Source organism: Molothrus aeneus, chromosome 6 (assembly GCF_037042795.1).
Source record: "Molothrus aeneus isolate 106 chromosome 6, BPBGC_Maene_1.0, whole genome shotgun sequence".
NCBI classification, from domain to species: domain Eukaryota; kingdom Metazoa; phylum Chordata; class Aves; order Passeriformes; family Icteridae; genus Molothrus; species Molothrus aeneus.
Window position 1 is genome coordinate 4935902 of NC_089651.1, and position 16345 is coordinate 4952246.

At 42.3% G+C, this 16345-nt stretch overlaps 1 protein-coding gene across 6 annotated transcripts in view; it reads left to right on the forward strand.

Annotated features, from left to right (window-relative positions):
* Window positions 1-8298, forward strand: part of WT1 (WT1 transcription factor) — a 33936-nt gene extending 25638 nt beyond the window's left edge. The window contains exons 7-9 of one of the 6 annotated variants that reach the window (XM_066552301.1): window positions 2559-2648; window positions 3425-3517; window positions 8273-8298. In XM_066552301.1, coding sequence (XP_066408398.1) covers window positions 2559-2648; window positions 3425-3517; window positions 8273-8298 — 209 coding nt within the window. Of the gene's footprint in view, window positions 1-2558; window positions 2649-3424; window positions 3518-6831; window positions 6954-8272 lie in introns of those variants that run through there. The other 5 variants (XM_066552302.1, XM_066552296.1, XM_066552298.1 and 2 more) reach the window with 5 other exon arrangements.
* Window positions 8299-16345: the final 8047 nt, after the last annotated feature.

The following is a 16345-nucleotide window of genomic DNA, read 5'->3' on the forward strand; positions in this document are numbered from 1 at the left end:
AGGCATGCCATATTCAAGGCATGCCATTTCCTCTACCCTCTCACATCTTTATTATTTCATTATGGCCTCTTTTTGCACTACTTTCAGTATTGTAAGTAATGATGTCTCAGGCAGAAGGGCTGGTGAAGCTCCATCTGCATCTCCTGGTTTGTTTTGGGGCTGTGTGTGCTCACATAAGGAGGTGACAGCATCACTGGATATTTTCATACACAAAGAGACTTTAGCCTTTTACTGGAGAGGCTTTGGCAGGGCTGGGGAAATGAGACACTCTCACTGTGGGAATTTCAAGGGGGACTAACAGACTTCTTCTCATCTAGGATGTTTCTGTTGTCCTGTTCTGAGGAAATTTATGTGGCAGTCAGCTTTGGCAGCTGACACAGAAGATGAAGAAGGAAAGGGGAATTAGGATTTCTGTCTAATCTTGTGCCTCTTTTTGCTTATTTGCTTTTTGTTTTCTTCCCAGTGTCAACATATCCCTATGTAAACATTTTAGATTGCTTCCTTTAATATCTTCATGGGTTAAATCTGACTTTAATTGAACCAAGATTATTTTCCAAAGTATTTAAAGAAATACTTTCATGTGCGTGCCATCAGAGCCTCTATGCTGTTTTATTCCTATGCCTCCTTAGCCATCTTCTAAGTTTATATTGCAATTAGCAGACAATCATCCTGTCACTGCATTCTGCTCTGCTGACATTCCCCCTCTTAAATCTGCCAAAGGGCTGAATTCCTTGGAAGTAAGTGGTTTCTGGAAAGCAGGCACCCCCCAGGGAGTCCTTGTGGTCAAAGTGTATGGAACTATTTCAAACACCTGTGGCAACTTTAATCTCCTATGCTAATAAATTAAGCCCAGCAGACATAGAAATTGTCCACACCTAGGTTTGAGAGTCAGTAAACTCCTTGGGGGTGACTGCCACAGGAAGTCAGCTTGTTCTTGCAGATTTAGTTGCTTTTGTAAAATTCTTATTTTAGCTGCACCAGGATGAATTTGGAATGCTCTCCTTAATATGCTGCTTGTTCTCTGTCACCTGGGTCCAAAGGCATCTGCTTTAAACGAAACTGGTTTGCTCTGGTGTCTCAGAATACCAGTGCAAGCAGAATAAATGTCCTCACCATAGGATCAGACATGCAGACCCCTTCAGTGGAGGTTAAAATGAAACAGGGAGAAACCAACCCTTCTGCCCGCTCCAGGTGATGTTTTCCTGTTGGAAAAGGTCCCACAGGACCTTTGGTTTACATCTCAGCTTCCCACAGCAGGCAGAGCTGCTGCCTCTTATTTAAGAAAAGGGGTTTAAATTGGTGAAGGATGTATAGACCAGCCTTTGGATTCTCATTCCCACTTGCAAGCTCTGGTTTCAGAATCAGCCTCTTTTTCTCATCTGTTCTTGTTAGCAACAGGCTTTTACTCTTTTTTACTCTTTTACTCTTGCAGAACTCCCAAACAGAGCCCAGCATCCTCCCAGCTCTGCAGCTCCACTCCTGCTCCTCTGTGCTGTGCCTCTGAACCAGACTTTCTGTGGGCAGAAATGCCATTTAATGGAATTTAGGTTTATTTAGACATTTATTAAATGTAATAAGTGGCCGAGGCTTCAGCAGGATTCCAGGGTTGTGCAAAGGGATCTCAGGTTAGGAGTAAGTCAGACCTGGAAGATCATGGAGCTGCTCCTGTAACAGCATGAGGATTGTTTTGGATGAACTTGCCCAAATTTCAGCACCCCTGTGCTCTGCTGGCAATATTTCCCTCTTTCCTCAGACTCCTCAGCTGCTGCATTTCTTTTTGCATGTTTATGTGCATTCCTTTGCATTGAAATCCACGTCCATTTGAGACACTGGCTTGGGGGGATTTCTTTTCCTAAAAAACTCATCCCAGAGAAATCCCGCCCTGAGGATCTCTGCTGAACTGCCTGGGAGGAGGGGAAGAGTTTATATTTACATGAGGTTTTGCAGTAATTCATGGCTTTGCCTGTGGGAGCTGTGCAGCTATGTGAGAAATTCTATTTAATGGCACTTTGTGGAAGAAACCTAATTGGTGTTTTGAGGAAGAATTTGTCTTTTCCTGAGGTTGAATTTTTTGCTCATTAGTTTTCTTCTAATTAATGTGGTTAAAACTGTCACCTGTGTGGATGGAACTTATTTAGTTTTTGCTTTAAACCCAATTTAGTTCAAACTGTGATTTGCTCCTCTGTATGAATTATGTGCTGCTGAGACAGGTGCTACTGAAAGGGTTTAATGGGGTTTTTAGGGAAATATAAACCAAGACATTCCTGTTCTTTACCAGCAGAAAAAAAATTAAAAATTCACTCAACTGGAATTTTTTTTTGCAGCTTTAACCTCTAATTTTCTTAGAGTGAGCAGATTCAGTATCAGTGTCAATGCAGTAGAATTTTGCCTGCCTTCCCAACAGAGCTGTGTGGCTTTATGACAATTCAGTCCTGGTGTGCCACTTGACTGCTTCAGCCTGCAGAGAAATCTTTCAGAGCAGCACATTTCATCTCCTGGTTCAGCTTGAGGTGCTCCCTCATTTTGCCACATTTTCTAACAAACTTTCTCCTCTCCAGGTGAGAAACCTTACCAGTGTGATTTTAAAGACTGTGAACGAAGATTTTCTCGTTCAGACCAACTCAAAAGGCACCAAAGACGACACACAGGTTTGTGGACAAGACCTGCCTGTAATTAGAATTCATACAGGAATTGTGATCCTGAAATTACACTCCTCAAATTTCTATTTGTCTAATGTTGTCTGCTCACAACACCAAATTCTTGAAGTTAATTTTAGGAGAAGGCTGTGGCTAGGTTTTTAACTGGCCTTTTAGCACTACTGTGGTTGTTTAGGTGAATTTTACATCCTGACACCATCTTTTGAAACAACTTTCATAAGGAAACTGTTTGCTCTATATTCTATGACCATTAATTAAGAATAGATTGTGCTTAAAACTAAACAGTTCTGCAAGAAAAAATTGCCAATGTGTAAAATTTGCCCCAGACCTATGTGTCATGTGTAAATTAGTAGTATGAAGTAAGTTAAACCTATTGGGAGCACATGAAAATAAATTTCTGCAGGTTGATTTTCTTCTGTCCTATTTGCTCCTGCAGGATACCCTGGGTGCCAAACCTCAGGGTCAGGATTAACAATGTTTGCAGATGATTTAAGTGGGGGTTTGTTTATGGTGGAGCTGCTCAGAGGCTTCAGACCCAGGCACTGGCAGAGGAGGTTACAAAGGGTGGGGGCCTCATTAATGACTAACTTTCTGTAATGTGTAGGCACAGGGATGGGAGGAGCAGTTACAGTAACTAGAAGAAAAAACCCCCCAAAAATAATAAAATAAATCCAGGCTTTTGAAACTTCAGAAATATCTGATTTCATGCACCCTTTCAAAAATGTTGGGACATAAGAAGAATAGAATTTTTTTTTTTTGTCTCTTAGGTGTGAAGCCCTTTCAGTGTAAAACCTGTCAGAGAAAGTTCTCCAGGTCTGATCATCTGAAGACTCATACCAGGACTCATACAGGTAAAACAAGTGCGTAAACTTTTCTTCACATTTATATTTCTTTTTTTTTTTAAATTTTAAATCAATGTTTTTGCGAATTACATGGTTAGAAAGTGTCTTAACCACGATTTAAATATTCAAAACAGCAGAAAGAATTTCAGTGTGCTGATTTTTCAGTGTTGCTGCTTTCCCCAAGTGTGATAGTCACTTTTCACAAAGGGATTTAGGTGATTTTAGAAACTATGCTTTCTTCCTTCATGTTTAAAGAAATTTCAGCTTGGCAAAATAAATTTTGTCAGCTATTATGAAATGAGCATCACGGTCTCAGCCCACAAATGTCAAGTTGATCTACTGCCTTTACTGAAAGAGCCCTACAAGATAGAAATTTTAATTCTAGCTTTAGCCAAAGGTCTGTAATCTAAAGTATTCGTGCCTACCCATGCTTCTCCCAAGTGTCAGTTGAGCCTAATGCAGGATAGCACAGCAAAGCTCCTGCTGTTGCTGCTTGTGCTCTAATCTCTCCAGCAGATAAAAGCAGTGCATTTTGCAAACTCACACTGACAGACACTAAAGTAAAAGCTTACTCAAATATTCAAGGACCTTTTAATTTTTTTTTTTTGTAGAAACCATAGTATTTCATCTAAATACAGGGGGGGGGAAAAAAGGGAGGCCATTTTAGTCTACTCTGCCCTCACATAAATGTAAACACCATTAAGGAGCAACTGCAGCAAGCTCTGTATTTTAGTTTTAAGTTTTAGAATTAGTCCTGTGTACTGACATCTGCTGTTCCTTCTGCTATGTATGCAGTGTTTTTACCAAATAATTGTTTACCAGCAGTGTTTTTACCAAATAACTGTTTGCCAAGCACTTTGGCATGTTGTTGGATGTCACGGTGTTTTCCATACTGGTGTTAACCTTTTAAATTCAGTCTCTGTACAGATGGACAAGGAGCCTCAAAATCTTTTTCTCCCTGCTAAGAATTCTTTTTTCTCTTCTGGACCATAAAAAACCACACATTTCAGACTTCCAAAAAATAAAAGAGAAATTTTAATAAAGGAAATGATTCACCTGAGAACAGTGGCATTTTCTGTGGCTCTGGCCAAATAAATGCTTCACCCAATGGCCATGTCTACACTTGCAATCTGCAAATGGCAAAGGCTGTGCTCCTGGGCCGTCCCCATGGTCCTGTTGAGCTGCAGGGCCTGGGTCTCTGTGCATTTCCATGAAGAAAGATGTTTTCTTTACCAGCAAGAGGTAATGTTCTGGGAGAGACAAAATGGTGGTAACACGCTGGCAAGCTGGGATGAGCTGCATTCCCCATCACATTTCACTGCTAACTGGTCTGCTAAGTCAGGACTTGCATGACTCCAGCCATTTTTTATAGCCCAGATTAGCTACAATGAAGAACTTGCTCTCTTTTGTGCCAGTGAAGCTCCTCTCCCTGTCCCAGCTGCCCCTGGGATCTGAGCCCCACCATCCTTGCTGTGGGTTTGTTTGCTGCCTGCCACTGGCACAGCATCTGGGCTGGTGTTATGGAGCCACTCCTGACAGCTTGTCCTTCCTTCCTTCCTTCCTTCCTTCCTTCCTTCCTTCCTTCCTTCCTTCCTTCCTTCCTTCCTTCCTTCCTTCCTTCCTTCCTTCCTTCCTTCCTTCCTTCCTTCCTTCCTTCCTTCCTTCCTTCCTTCCTTCCTTCCTTCCTTCCTTCCTTCCTTCCTTCCTTCCTCCCTTCCTCCCTTCCTCCCTTCCTCCCTTCCTCCCTTCCTCCCTTCCTCCCTTCCTCCCTTCCTCCCTTCCTCCCTCTTTCTCTCCCTCTTTCTCTCCCTCTTTCTCTCTCTCTTTCTTCTTTCCTCATAGCCCCTGAATGATGTGACAAAGCACCCAGCCCAAGTTAACTTGCTCCACAGTGAGGAAGCAAAGCAAAGGTGGTTTCCATGCAATTCTATCCTAATTTTACTCAGCTACCAAACTATTTGTTAGGATTCAGGGATTTTATTCTTCACAAGCAATTTCACTGTGACAGCAATCTTTGCTGTTGAAAGCAAAAAAAAAAAATAATAATCAAAGGAAGTTTTATCCACCCACAGACACGTTCAGCAATGGAAATGTGATCCCTGATATCTGCACCATTTCCCACCACTGTTTTATGCACTTGTGGGAGATAGTTGTTGCTTTTGCCAGCACTTATGCTAAGTAGATAAAGTAGATTTTAGGAATTCCCTTTCAACTTAAATACCTCACATGGGAATTTGCAAACAGAAGTACACATATATGCAAATCTCCTTTTGTCTGAATTTGGATCAGGTTTGTGAAATGCCCAGAGTGTGAGGTAAATAAGAAGAGAAGATGCCTGGGTGAGGTTGTACCACCACCCCAGTGTGTCTGGAGTGTGTTAGAGAGCACGAGGTGTGTAGACAGCACTGAAGAGCCCAGTCCCAGAGCTGAACATATTTTAAAATATTGCATTTATTTTGAAAGGAAAAAAAAAAAAGAAGAAGAAGCATGAGTCACTGGGTACTGCTCTGAGCTAATGAAAGAAGCATTCCATCAGCATTCCTGCAACATCACAAACACAACCTGAAATTCCACTTACACACTGCAGGAAATCAGGAGACCAGGTTAACAGTTAAAAAGTGGTGGCATTTCTTGTTAAATTTGAATGTGCTTTGCTTGGAGTTATTTGTAGTGAATATTATGCTCATGAAAATGTTAGAAAAATGCTATTTTGAGCATTTGACATCTCCCATAGATGTGAATCCACTTTATTTAGATAGGGCTGGAAAACTTTGAGTCTGGCTCAGCAGACTCCACGCTGAACCCCGTTGCTTCTACCATATTCACTTACACTCACCAGTTTCAAAGAACTTCAGCCAAAACTCGTTGAATTAGCTGGGAAAAACTCCCCTTGACTGGAGGTCAAGCTCTAGAAAGTCCCTGACAGTTTCCACGGTGACTAACAGTGTGCCTGCACCACCACGGAGGCGTGACTGAAGCCTGTGTGGATGCCAGGGTGACTTTGAACCTTGGTCATTTGAGAGCTAAGAGCAGCATAATCATGGCAGCAGGGTGCTCAGCAAGGGCCTGTCCTCAGGAATGAACCACTGCAGAGTGTTCTACATCACCTGGAAAGGCTGCTGCTAAACATCAGCTGAGGCAGAGGTAGGAAGGCACCAGCGCTGATGTGAGCAGGAGCTGGGGGCAGTCCCACGCCCTCTCAGGACAGCCCAGGGTGCCTTTCCTCCTGACAGGGGCTCTGCCAGCTCCTCACAGCCCCACAGGAAGAAAACAACTAGCAGTGTCTCAGATGAGCTCTGTGCTCAGCTAATAACAGGGTGTTTTGTTAACAGGTGAAAAGCCTTTCAGTTGCCGGTGGCCCAGCTGTCAAAAAAAATTTGCCAGGTCTGATGAATTAGTTCGTCATCACAACATGCACCAGAGGAACATGACTAAACTGCAGTTGGCCCTTTAGACAGTTCAAACAAGTGAAAAAACCAGATGGGACATTATAAGCTACTGCAAACTTTCTCAGCCATCCTCGATCACCTATGTCAGAGAGCTGCAGCTGCCTTCTCATCCTATCTGACCCAAGATAACTAAAACGTAGGATTCTGCTCAGCCTGCCCTTCCATTTGGAGCTGCACATGTTCCTAGTCAATAAGTTCAAGAGATTTTTACTTGTGGTTTTGTACAGAAGTAGGCAAGACCTCCACAGTTTCAAGATTACTATAAACTATGCTCAGCTTTCATGTCCGTCTCCAGCTCTTTTGTGTTCTTTTCACTTGAACTTTTCCAGGTACAAATTGCTGTACCTTTTTAATTCCTGCAGTGGGTAGGATGATTCCTCCCTGTTGAAGGTCAGCTCTACACTTACATCACCCCTGCATATGCTGAGGCTCCTGAATGCTAGTACAGCTTTCCTCACAAGATGAAGGAACAGTCACCTGAGACACTTCTGGTAATCCTTTTAGAGTTGGAAGCTCTCCTTTTGAAATTTCACTAGTCAAACCTTTTTTTAAAGGTTGTCTTTCTAGAGCAGCTAAAGCCAGATAACCAGAGCCTCTCTATACAAAAAATAAGAATCTTACCATTAACTTAACTTGGTTTTTAAAGAATTGCATAACTGAACCCTTAAAACTGTTTTGTTTGTCAATTAGCTCTCTCCTTATCTCTCTCTCTCTCTTTTTAATGTATTGGTTTAAATTTATTCTATCATGAGATGCATAGATCTCCTTTACACAAAACTAATTTCAATCATTGTAGACATTTGGGATTTGTTTACAATGTAAAGCCACACTGGTTATGTGGCTAGCAAGCTGTATAAACTTAAAACTGAACTTCTAATGGGGCTGGTCCAGGATCTCCATTAACAGATTTCTCTTAAGATAAGTAACTTAAAAAAGACTCTTTGTCAAGTATATGTGAAAAAGACATTATTAGTGTAAGGAAATATATTATTTCAGGGTTTTGGGAGGAGGGGTTTATTATTTACTTTTAATTGCTTGAAATTGTGTGTATATATATATATCTGATAATGTATTGCTCTTAGACATCTCCAACTAGAAAATGTATAAATATTAGAAGCATCACTGTTCTGATGTTGTTGCTGTTACAAACTATTGATAACACTAAGAATGTAACCTGCATTTTTCACTGAGCTTTCAATTAAAGCCCATTCAAAGAGAAACAAATGAGAGTCCAACAGATGTCTTGTTTCATGTCTGGTATTAAATTTCAAATGCCCTGTCCAATAGTATCCTTTTTTTTTTTTTCTTTTTTTTTATATATAAGGTACCACCAGCACTGATGACCACTAGTTAACCTGTCCAGGTCTTGACCACAATTTATCCATCTCACTTGGGAATCATACTGGCAGCAGAAAACAGTGTCAAGTTTCATATTGTGCTATAAAGCAGTTGCTTCAATCCTTCGTCTTCTTACCCAACAATTCCTTCTCTTTTGAGCCGTGAGATTTGTGTAAGAACTTTAGAGAACAAGCAAAATCCCATTTATAAATAGCAGAACTGGCCTTCTGTAGAACTGGGCTGAAACCATAAGCACAGATAACTTCTTAGATTAGGATGTCATAGAGTGACTTTTAAGTAAAAGTTAATTTAGAGTTGGGGTGGCTTAAATCAGTTCAGCAGGTTGGAAAAGACAGTCTTTCATAGATGATGAAGTGTGAAAACGAAGATAAAGAAATATTACTGTTTCTTTGTCATCCTGCCTACTTTTCTCTGGAAGTAAGTACAGCCTGCCTCAGCGCCCTTTGCCCTTGCAAAATATTTGTATCTCTTTAGCAAAAATCTTTAATGTATCTTGCCAAGCTTTTTTTCTCTAATGTACACAATGGAGTTCTATGATGGGTTGAGCTTTCTCTCTTAAAGTGCAGCTGCATCGTCAAGAAAACTCAACAGTTAATTCTTCAAGTCCTCTTTTTCGCCTGGGTATTGCATCACTGTTAATTACTGTTGGGGTACTGTGACTCATTTGTATCAGTCAACTTTATCTTTTGCTGCCAAAAGACAGCATCTCTCTGGAGAAACTCATAACAAGTGTGGCAAACATCAAATATTTGGAGCGAACGGTGTACGTAAAACTGCACAGAACGAAAAAATAAAGCAACTCCTCCTGCTCTCTTGAAAGAAAAGCTCAGCTGCAATAACAATGTCCTCTGATTTACCCAGCAGTTCTCGGCAACTACAAAACAATCTGTTTTTCAGTCTGCACCCAAAATAGAGGGCTGCCATGAGTGTTTATACTAAAAGCCAAAAAAAGAAAAATCAGCCTCCGGTTTTGCCTGCATCGGTCAAACATAAATAAAACTATCTTCTGTGAAATACAACCAGAACTCCACTGCAGCACAGGCCAGACTTCCAGTGACCTGTAAATAGCTACAGCCATGGTTTGTTGCCTGGGGAATCACGTGCCAAATAATAATAGTAGATGGCTACAAAAAATGGAGCGTGGGTTGATGAGTGACAGAGCATGTCCTTTTGCTTGTGCTGTCACCACTTTCTCAGTCAAAGACTTACTGCTACTCTGCTGTTTGATGGTCACTATGCCCCCCCAACCTGTCAAGCACAGAGAGGATGATGGTAAATGTTTACAAGATTTTTAACATTTTTACTCCTGGCTATTTTACGGTGTTTGTTAAGAGAGGTGTTCCACATCTCTGCCTTTCATTTCCCTGGTTTTGGGATTCTATCAGCAAGGTAAGCCACCTTTATGGAAGTGCTTTAGTGCATGAATTTCTCAGAGGCAGCCCCCAGATGCTGGCTCTTTCAGAATGCAGTTCCTCTTTTTGGGACATGCAGAGATTGATCAGCAGGCCGAGTTGCTGTGAGCTTGACCTCCCCATGAGAGATGAGGGGGCTGCACTCTATTATATCTTACAAGTATCCTCAGCTCTCTGGAAAATTTTCAATTCCACAATTAATTGAGCAAATCTTTTGTGCCTCTGCCCTGTGTTCTTAAACTGAACATGGTGACTGATGTTGTTTTGGCTGATGTTTAATGTCTCGGTGGGATTGGCACCCTCTTCCTGTCCCATGGCTTCTGTAGCCCCCCCAAATGGAGAATGTTCATTATATAGAAAACATTTCTCCTTTTGTCGCCATTTCATGAGACACAATATGTTGAGTAGGAAAGGGAATGTGATCTCCTCCCTCTCTGATGCTGTCAACCGTCAGAGCTGACTTGGGTGAATATTTTTGAAGTAGGTGAATCCAGCAAAGTGTCTGTCTGCTTTAGGAAAGCACCACAGTGAACCTGTCTGGGTTGCTCCTGGTCCACATGGTCCATAGTCCATGGCTATGGACTGTGCTGGCCAAGCAGGAGGCTGCTTCAGCTAGGGAACCCATCTGGGGCTAACCCATCCTTCAGACAGGTGATGGTTCCTGTAAGGGAAGGGGGGCATGTGAAGAAGTAGCTCTTTCCTTCTCTTTCCTTCTCTGTCCTTTTCTTTCCTTCTCTTTCCTTTTCTTTCCTTCTCTTTCCTTCTCTTTGGTGGGTTAAGCAAGTTGCCCATTTCAGAAGCCACTCCAACCAGGCCTATCTGTTTCAGGATGTCAGTAGGATTCATTTCACTGCTCCAACAACCCACCTCACAGCAGCTGGGGACAGTTCCTGGAGGTGCAGGTAGGTGCCTTCAAACCAGTGGTTTTTTCCTCCTCTCTGCTCCCTAGAAAATGGAGTTTCCTGAGAGAAGCCTGCTGTGTTTTTGTCATCCATAGGACCCCACAGCAAATCCAGCATGGTAAGCAAGCTGCTCCCTGCACTTTGTCTAAAAGCCCAAGGGAAAAACTCTGGAGCAGGTCCTCAAGTCCCCATGAGGTGCCCCCCAAAGGCCACCAGCTGGCATGGGTGGCACCAGCTGCCAGAGGACCTGGGAAGGTTCTGCTGCTCAGCCCTGCTTGAGCCCTGCTTGTAACTCCCCCTGGGACAGGCAGGAAAAATCACTGAGATTTTCCTTGCTTGGGAAAGACCCTCATTCCTCTCCTTTCCCTCCAATTATCAAAAAAGTAATTAAAGGCCGTGCATGCAGTTCAGAATGGCACTAATGGACAGGAAAGTCCAGCTGCAATATTTGGGAAGATCCAATAAAGGATTCATTAGGATTCTTTGAGTTATTGGAAGTCCTGATGACACAAGGGAGCATAATGAAACAGAAGACCTGGTCACAAGAGTGATGAGTTAAAAAAAGCCCAAATCCAAGCCCCAGCCCCACTGACACCCTTCTAAAAATTAGACAATTAAGAGTAAAACCAGGAATGTAGCCAGAACTATTCCACCTCAAATAATAAACACAAGGATAAGTTGCCAAGCAAGGTCAAAGAAGCAAATGGTAAAGTGAGTTTAAGAGACAGCTAGACACTTTTATGGGGAGAGAGGGGATTGAAGGATACAGTGACAAAACTGGGGGTAGGGTTGAGATAAACCCAGAGGACAGTGGTGGGCCAGCAGCCTCAGAGAGTGCTCGGAGCCCCAGCTGCTCAGCAGAGATGTGGAGCAGCTCTTGGTGTTCAAGGGAGACTTAGCAGGGCTTTGGCAGTGTCCTGTGAGGGGTGAAAAAAAATTAAAAAAAATTTTAAAAAATATATGCCAGGAAGAAAACTCTCCTTTTTTTTTCTTTTTGTTTTTCATGAAAGACTACTTCTAACATAGGAAAGGAAGGGGTTGACTAGAATATGATTCAAAAGAGGCAAAAACAAAATATACCGAGGTTATGTTCTCTGCTTGTACAGAGCTTTGCATAATTTCACGTTGTCAGCACAGCTTGGGTGGATCCCACAAAAAAAAGCTGGCAGAACTTCCCTGGCTTCACACAGCAGCATGGTGAAACCTGGTTTGAAGTGCTTGGCTTGGCCATCCCTGCACTGACCAGCAGGTGCTGGTTCCACCACACAGCAAGGTGGTAAAATGAGGGTGGGGGAGAACCAAGAGCAGCACAGCCAGGGGAGGTGAGGCAGAGAATCAAATGAGCAAAGTGCAGTTTTCTACACAGACTGCAGTCCAAAGACAAATGGCAGCTTCTGGGGCTAGAAGAAGTTGGCTCTGGTAGCCCAAAGGGCTTTGAGTAGTGAGGAGGGTCTGAAGGATGGTGTTCTCCTAGAACACAGATGAAACATGGACAGAGCTCTGCTGGGTGCTGTAGGAAAGGAGCAGCAGGAAGACTCTGCCCCAAAGAGGCCACGGATAAGGCTTTAAAAGACAAATGTTTAAAGGCATGGAAAATCTTGAATGAGAAATTCTTGTTGCAGGCAGGACTTTCCTGTTCCTGATAGCTAAATAACTATCCCATAGGTATAAATATAATTTAATTGCATCACTGTTTCTTTCAATGATGAATAGACTTGTTATGTTCTGATGAACTCTGGCAGAACTGAGATCCTAATCTGCAAAAATAGGCTGAGCAGTAACAGAAAGACCTGGCTGACCATCCTGACTTGAATGGCTAGATAAATAAAAGTAACTGTTCTTCCCCAGCATCAAAAAAAAAGCCCCTTTAATGCAAAGGAATTGTAAGAAAACACAGGGCACTGAGGCACCTTAGTATGGAGGTGCAGGAGAGAAATACAACTGTATTTGTTCCCAGGCTGTTTCTTTTTATGGCTCATTCTCATCTGAGTCATGCCCCAGAACTCCCATTCATTTAAATGAAATGTTGAAAAACATAACCACAAAATAAATAAAAAAATAAAATTAAAAAAAAGTAACCTTACTGCCTGGAAAAATCCTGCCCCAGAATTTCTTGGGAAATGGCATGTCCTCCTTCACGTGCTCTCTTGCTTCAAGAATCACATCTGCCTAATGTCTCCTCCCAGGAAGGTCTCTGACATTTTTGACTCTATCACTGAAGCCTTGAGGTTGAGTTATGGCATGGCTGCACAGCAAAGGTGCACTGTAAAGGCAAATAAAGGGGTTTTATCAGCTCTGTGGCCACCAGAGCACAGCCCAGCAGAGTCCTGCTCAGAGCTTTTCACAGAATTCACAGAATTCACAGAATCACAGAAACCCAGCCCTAACACCTCAACTAAACCCTGGCATCCAGTGCCACATCCAGGCTTTGTTAAACACACCCAGGGATGGTGGCAGCACATCCAGGGATGGTGGCAGCACATCCAGGGATGGTGGCAGCACATCCAGGGATGGTGACTTGTGCTCCCAGCCACAAGATGGCCTGGCCCAGTGGGATTGTTGGCCCCTGGGACAGCTGCATTCCTGGGAATGTGGGGCCACCAAGCCCCTGCTGCAGCTGGAGGAGTTTCCTAACTTGCATCACAAAGTTCCAGCCCTGACAAAGCAGCAGGCAGAGCTGGAGGCTCTCATGTGATGGGACTCCAGGGTGCTGCTGTGCTGCTGTTCCAGCCACAGACTGACAATTAAAAAAGCTCAAATCTGTTTGCCTGGGGTGTTCTTCAAAGGCCAAATGCTCTGCTGTCCTTGAGGCTCCCTGGGGTGGTGCTTCAAGCTCTGAAGTGCTCCAAAGCACTCACTGCTCGTACCTCAGAGCTGTGGGGATGGCTGCTTCTGCTCTTGAGAGGAAAAATGACTGAGGATGGAGGAAAGGAAAGGTCCCAGGGCACTGGTGTGGCTGTGGGGTGGATGAAGCCCTCAGTGAGCTGCTCCCTGGCCCTGCTCCAGGCTCCCCTCATGTGCAGCCAGTCTGGGAAGGGCGAGCTGCAGTTTGCAACACTGAAGGTCATGGCACAAACAGCCTAACAACAGTCCAATGTTTCTGAGCTGCATAAATTCCTGGTGTCTGCTGCAGGCAGAATCCAAACACTTGTGTCAATTCTGTACCATGCCCCAGACTGCCAAAAAACATTAATATAAGCATATTTATCTGGGCTGCAGTGTGTTACAAGAATTCATTAGGACAATATGTGATATGGTGCTGAAACAGAAGGCTGGGTTTCTCTGGCCAGAGATGAGGAAGTCTAGTCCCTGCTGAACTTTTACTACTGATAAAGACAATGTCTGCTGGCAGCATTCATTTTTTACTAGGCCATCTGCATCTAGTCAAGGATAACTTGACTTTCTGAAAAAGTCATTCATCAGAATCAACCCAGCACAACTTTCTCTTGATGAGTAAAGCAACACAAAGAAAGAGCAAGATGGTTAATAAACTTCCTTGGGAGCAAAAGGTCAATGCTGCTGTAAACAAAGCAGTGTCATAGTACTATACAGAAGCATTGAAGTTCCCTATGTGTTTATGTGGCTGATGCCCCATTTATTTTTTTATCTGTGTTTGTTATTGTTTATTTTGCTCTGCTTTAGCTGATCTATAAATCTTTATAGCAGTGTTCTTTATTTTCTTAATTTTTTCATCTCTCTTATCACCCTTTTATCACCTGTTTGTGTCCAGTGTTTGCCACTCTCTGCTGCTTAATGGCTGCTTTTTAACCCTTTGGGTCCCATCTACCACACACAGGTACAATACTCAAGCCTTTCAGAACTTCCCTGTTTCTCCTAGAGCTGAATCAAGCACTGAAGAAATTCCCACTGTCTCCTCAACAAATCATTAACAATTAAAGGCAAAAAATGAATGAGTATGCACAGATGGGGAGATAAAGGTAAAAAAAGGAATGAGTGTGCACAGATGGGGAGATATTCCTGCCCCAAGTGACAGAGCCTTCTTTTAGCTCCACAACACAGAGAACAGGCAACAGCCAGGTATTTTTCACTTCAGGCATTTACTGAATTTCACTGGACTTCAGACCCACCTTGGAGGGTCCTAGACTTGCACCCTTTGGGGAGGTAACAGATTTCTCTCCCTGCCCTCCCAGCTGTGGGGTTTTTCCTTTGGCTTTTGTGCTCCATGGCTGCACATGTGGGGAGCACAGCCACCAGAAGCTGGAGCACAGTCCCAGGCTCCCTTCACATCAACCACTGGCCCTCCAGCCAAATATTTTATCAGGAGCTGGGTCTAAATTAAAGGCAGTCAGCTAAAAGGAGAAGATTCCAGATGCACAGTGACAAACATGAAGCAGCTGATGCCTTGGCAATGTTATCCAGCTGTTCAGTGATGATTGCTGCAGAGCCATAACGTTTCAAACCTCATACACAGGTGAATTTTGCCTAGGGAACAAATATTCTCTTGTACATTTGAGACAGAACTAAAACACTGCATGAAATAATCTCAAAGAAATAAAGAAAGTGAATTTTTCATAGGGAAGAGTCTCTAGACTTCACCTTCCTTCCACTGGTGTACTATTTTGTTCTATCTAATTAGATTATGGAACGTTTTGTACGGACCAGATATCCAAAATAATATTAAAAACTGTGTAACTGAAATCAATTATTGAGGGATAGGCTCAGCAAAGCATATACTGCTCTTTTTAAGGGTTTACATCTTGAAACATTTTACTTACTAGACTCTTGTGCAATGTAATTACTAATGGCACAGGAGTATTTATTGAAATTGGGTCCTATAGGGAACAAAAAATGCTAAAGACCCTGATTTAACCATTAATTTTGAGATAGCTAGTTAAAACATGAATCTACTTTGTTAATAAATGTAATATGATGTAATGCACTTGTAGCAGTATGAGCCTCTGCTGGAATTGCAGCCTTAGACTCCTACTTAGAAATACCCCATGTTCATTAATTAATACATATAAGACTTTTACCTGAGGAAAAAGTTGGATTCAAAACTGGATGGTTTACCTGGGTTGGATTCAAAACTCAGTGGTTATTCCAGATTTAGTGTCCCAGCTATTGCACATGAGCAGACAGTTGGTGGCTGTGCTGTCCCATGGAAAGCAAGACCATAGGAGGGTCTGTGTGCTGGGATTATATTCTGAGTATTTCATAGTTCAGCTGCATTCCACTACCTCTGGTATGTGTTCCTGCCTTTAATATGGTAACATCTGTAAATTATATATAAGTAGAATAAAATTTCAGGTGACAAGAGAAACCTAGGGCAGTTTTTTTTTTGTTGCTTTTCTTGATTTAGTGTTTTTTTTTTTTTTTAACCTCCCCTCTCTGCCTGGAAGGACTATTAAATTTAGAAGTTAGGGGTGAGCTAATCTTCAGACCCATACTGTCCCAAACCATGAAGTCACTTTAGAAGAAATGTAGTGAATAATCATGAAAAATATAACATTGTTCTTAGTTCAGAGGATATTTTGTCGATTTGTATTGTTTAACTTGGCCATTTGCTGGAAATAACTTAGTGCATTCCTGGCTCTTTTTGGCATCATCTTTAGATGCAGGGTTGTTGGTTTAGATTTTAAAAAGTTTTATTAAGACATATACAAAACTAAAAAAAATCCCTCAGAAACTTAAGTAACCCAACAGTATTTTTCAATTATACATTTAAATAAAAAAAAATCTGTGATTGAATTTTAAAATCTGTTT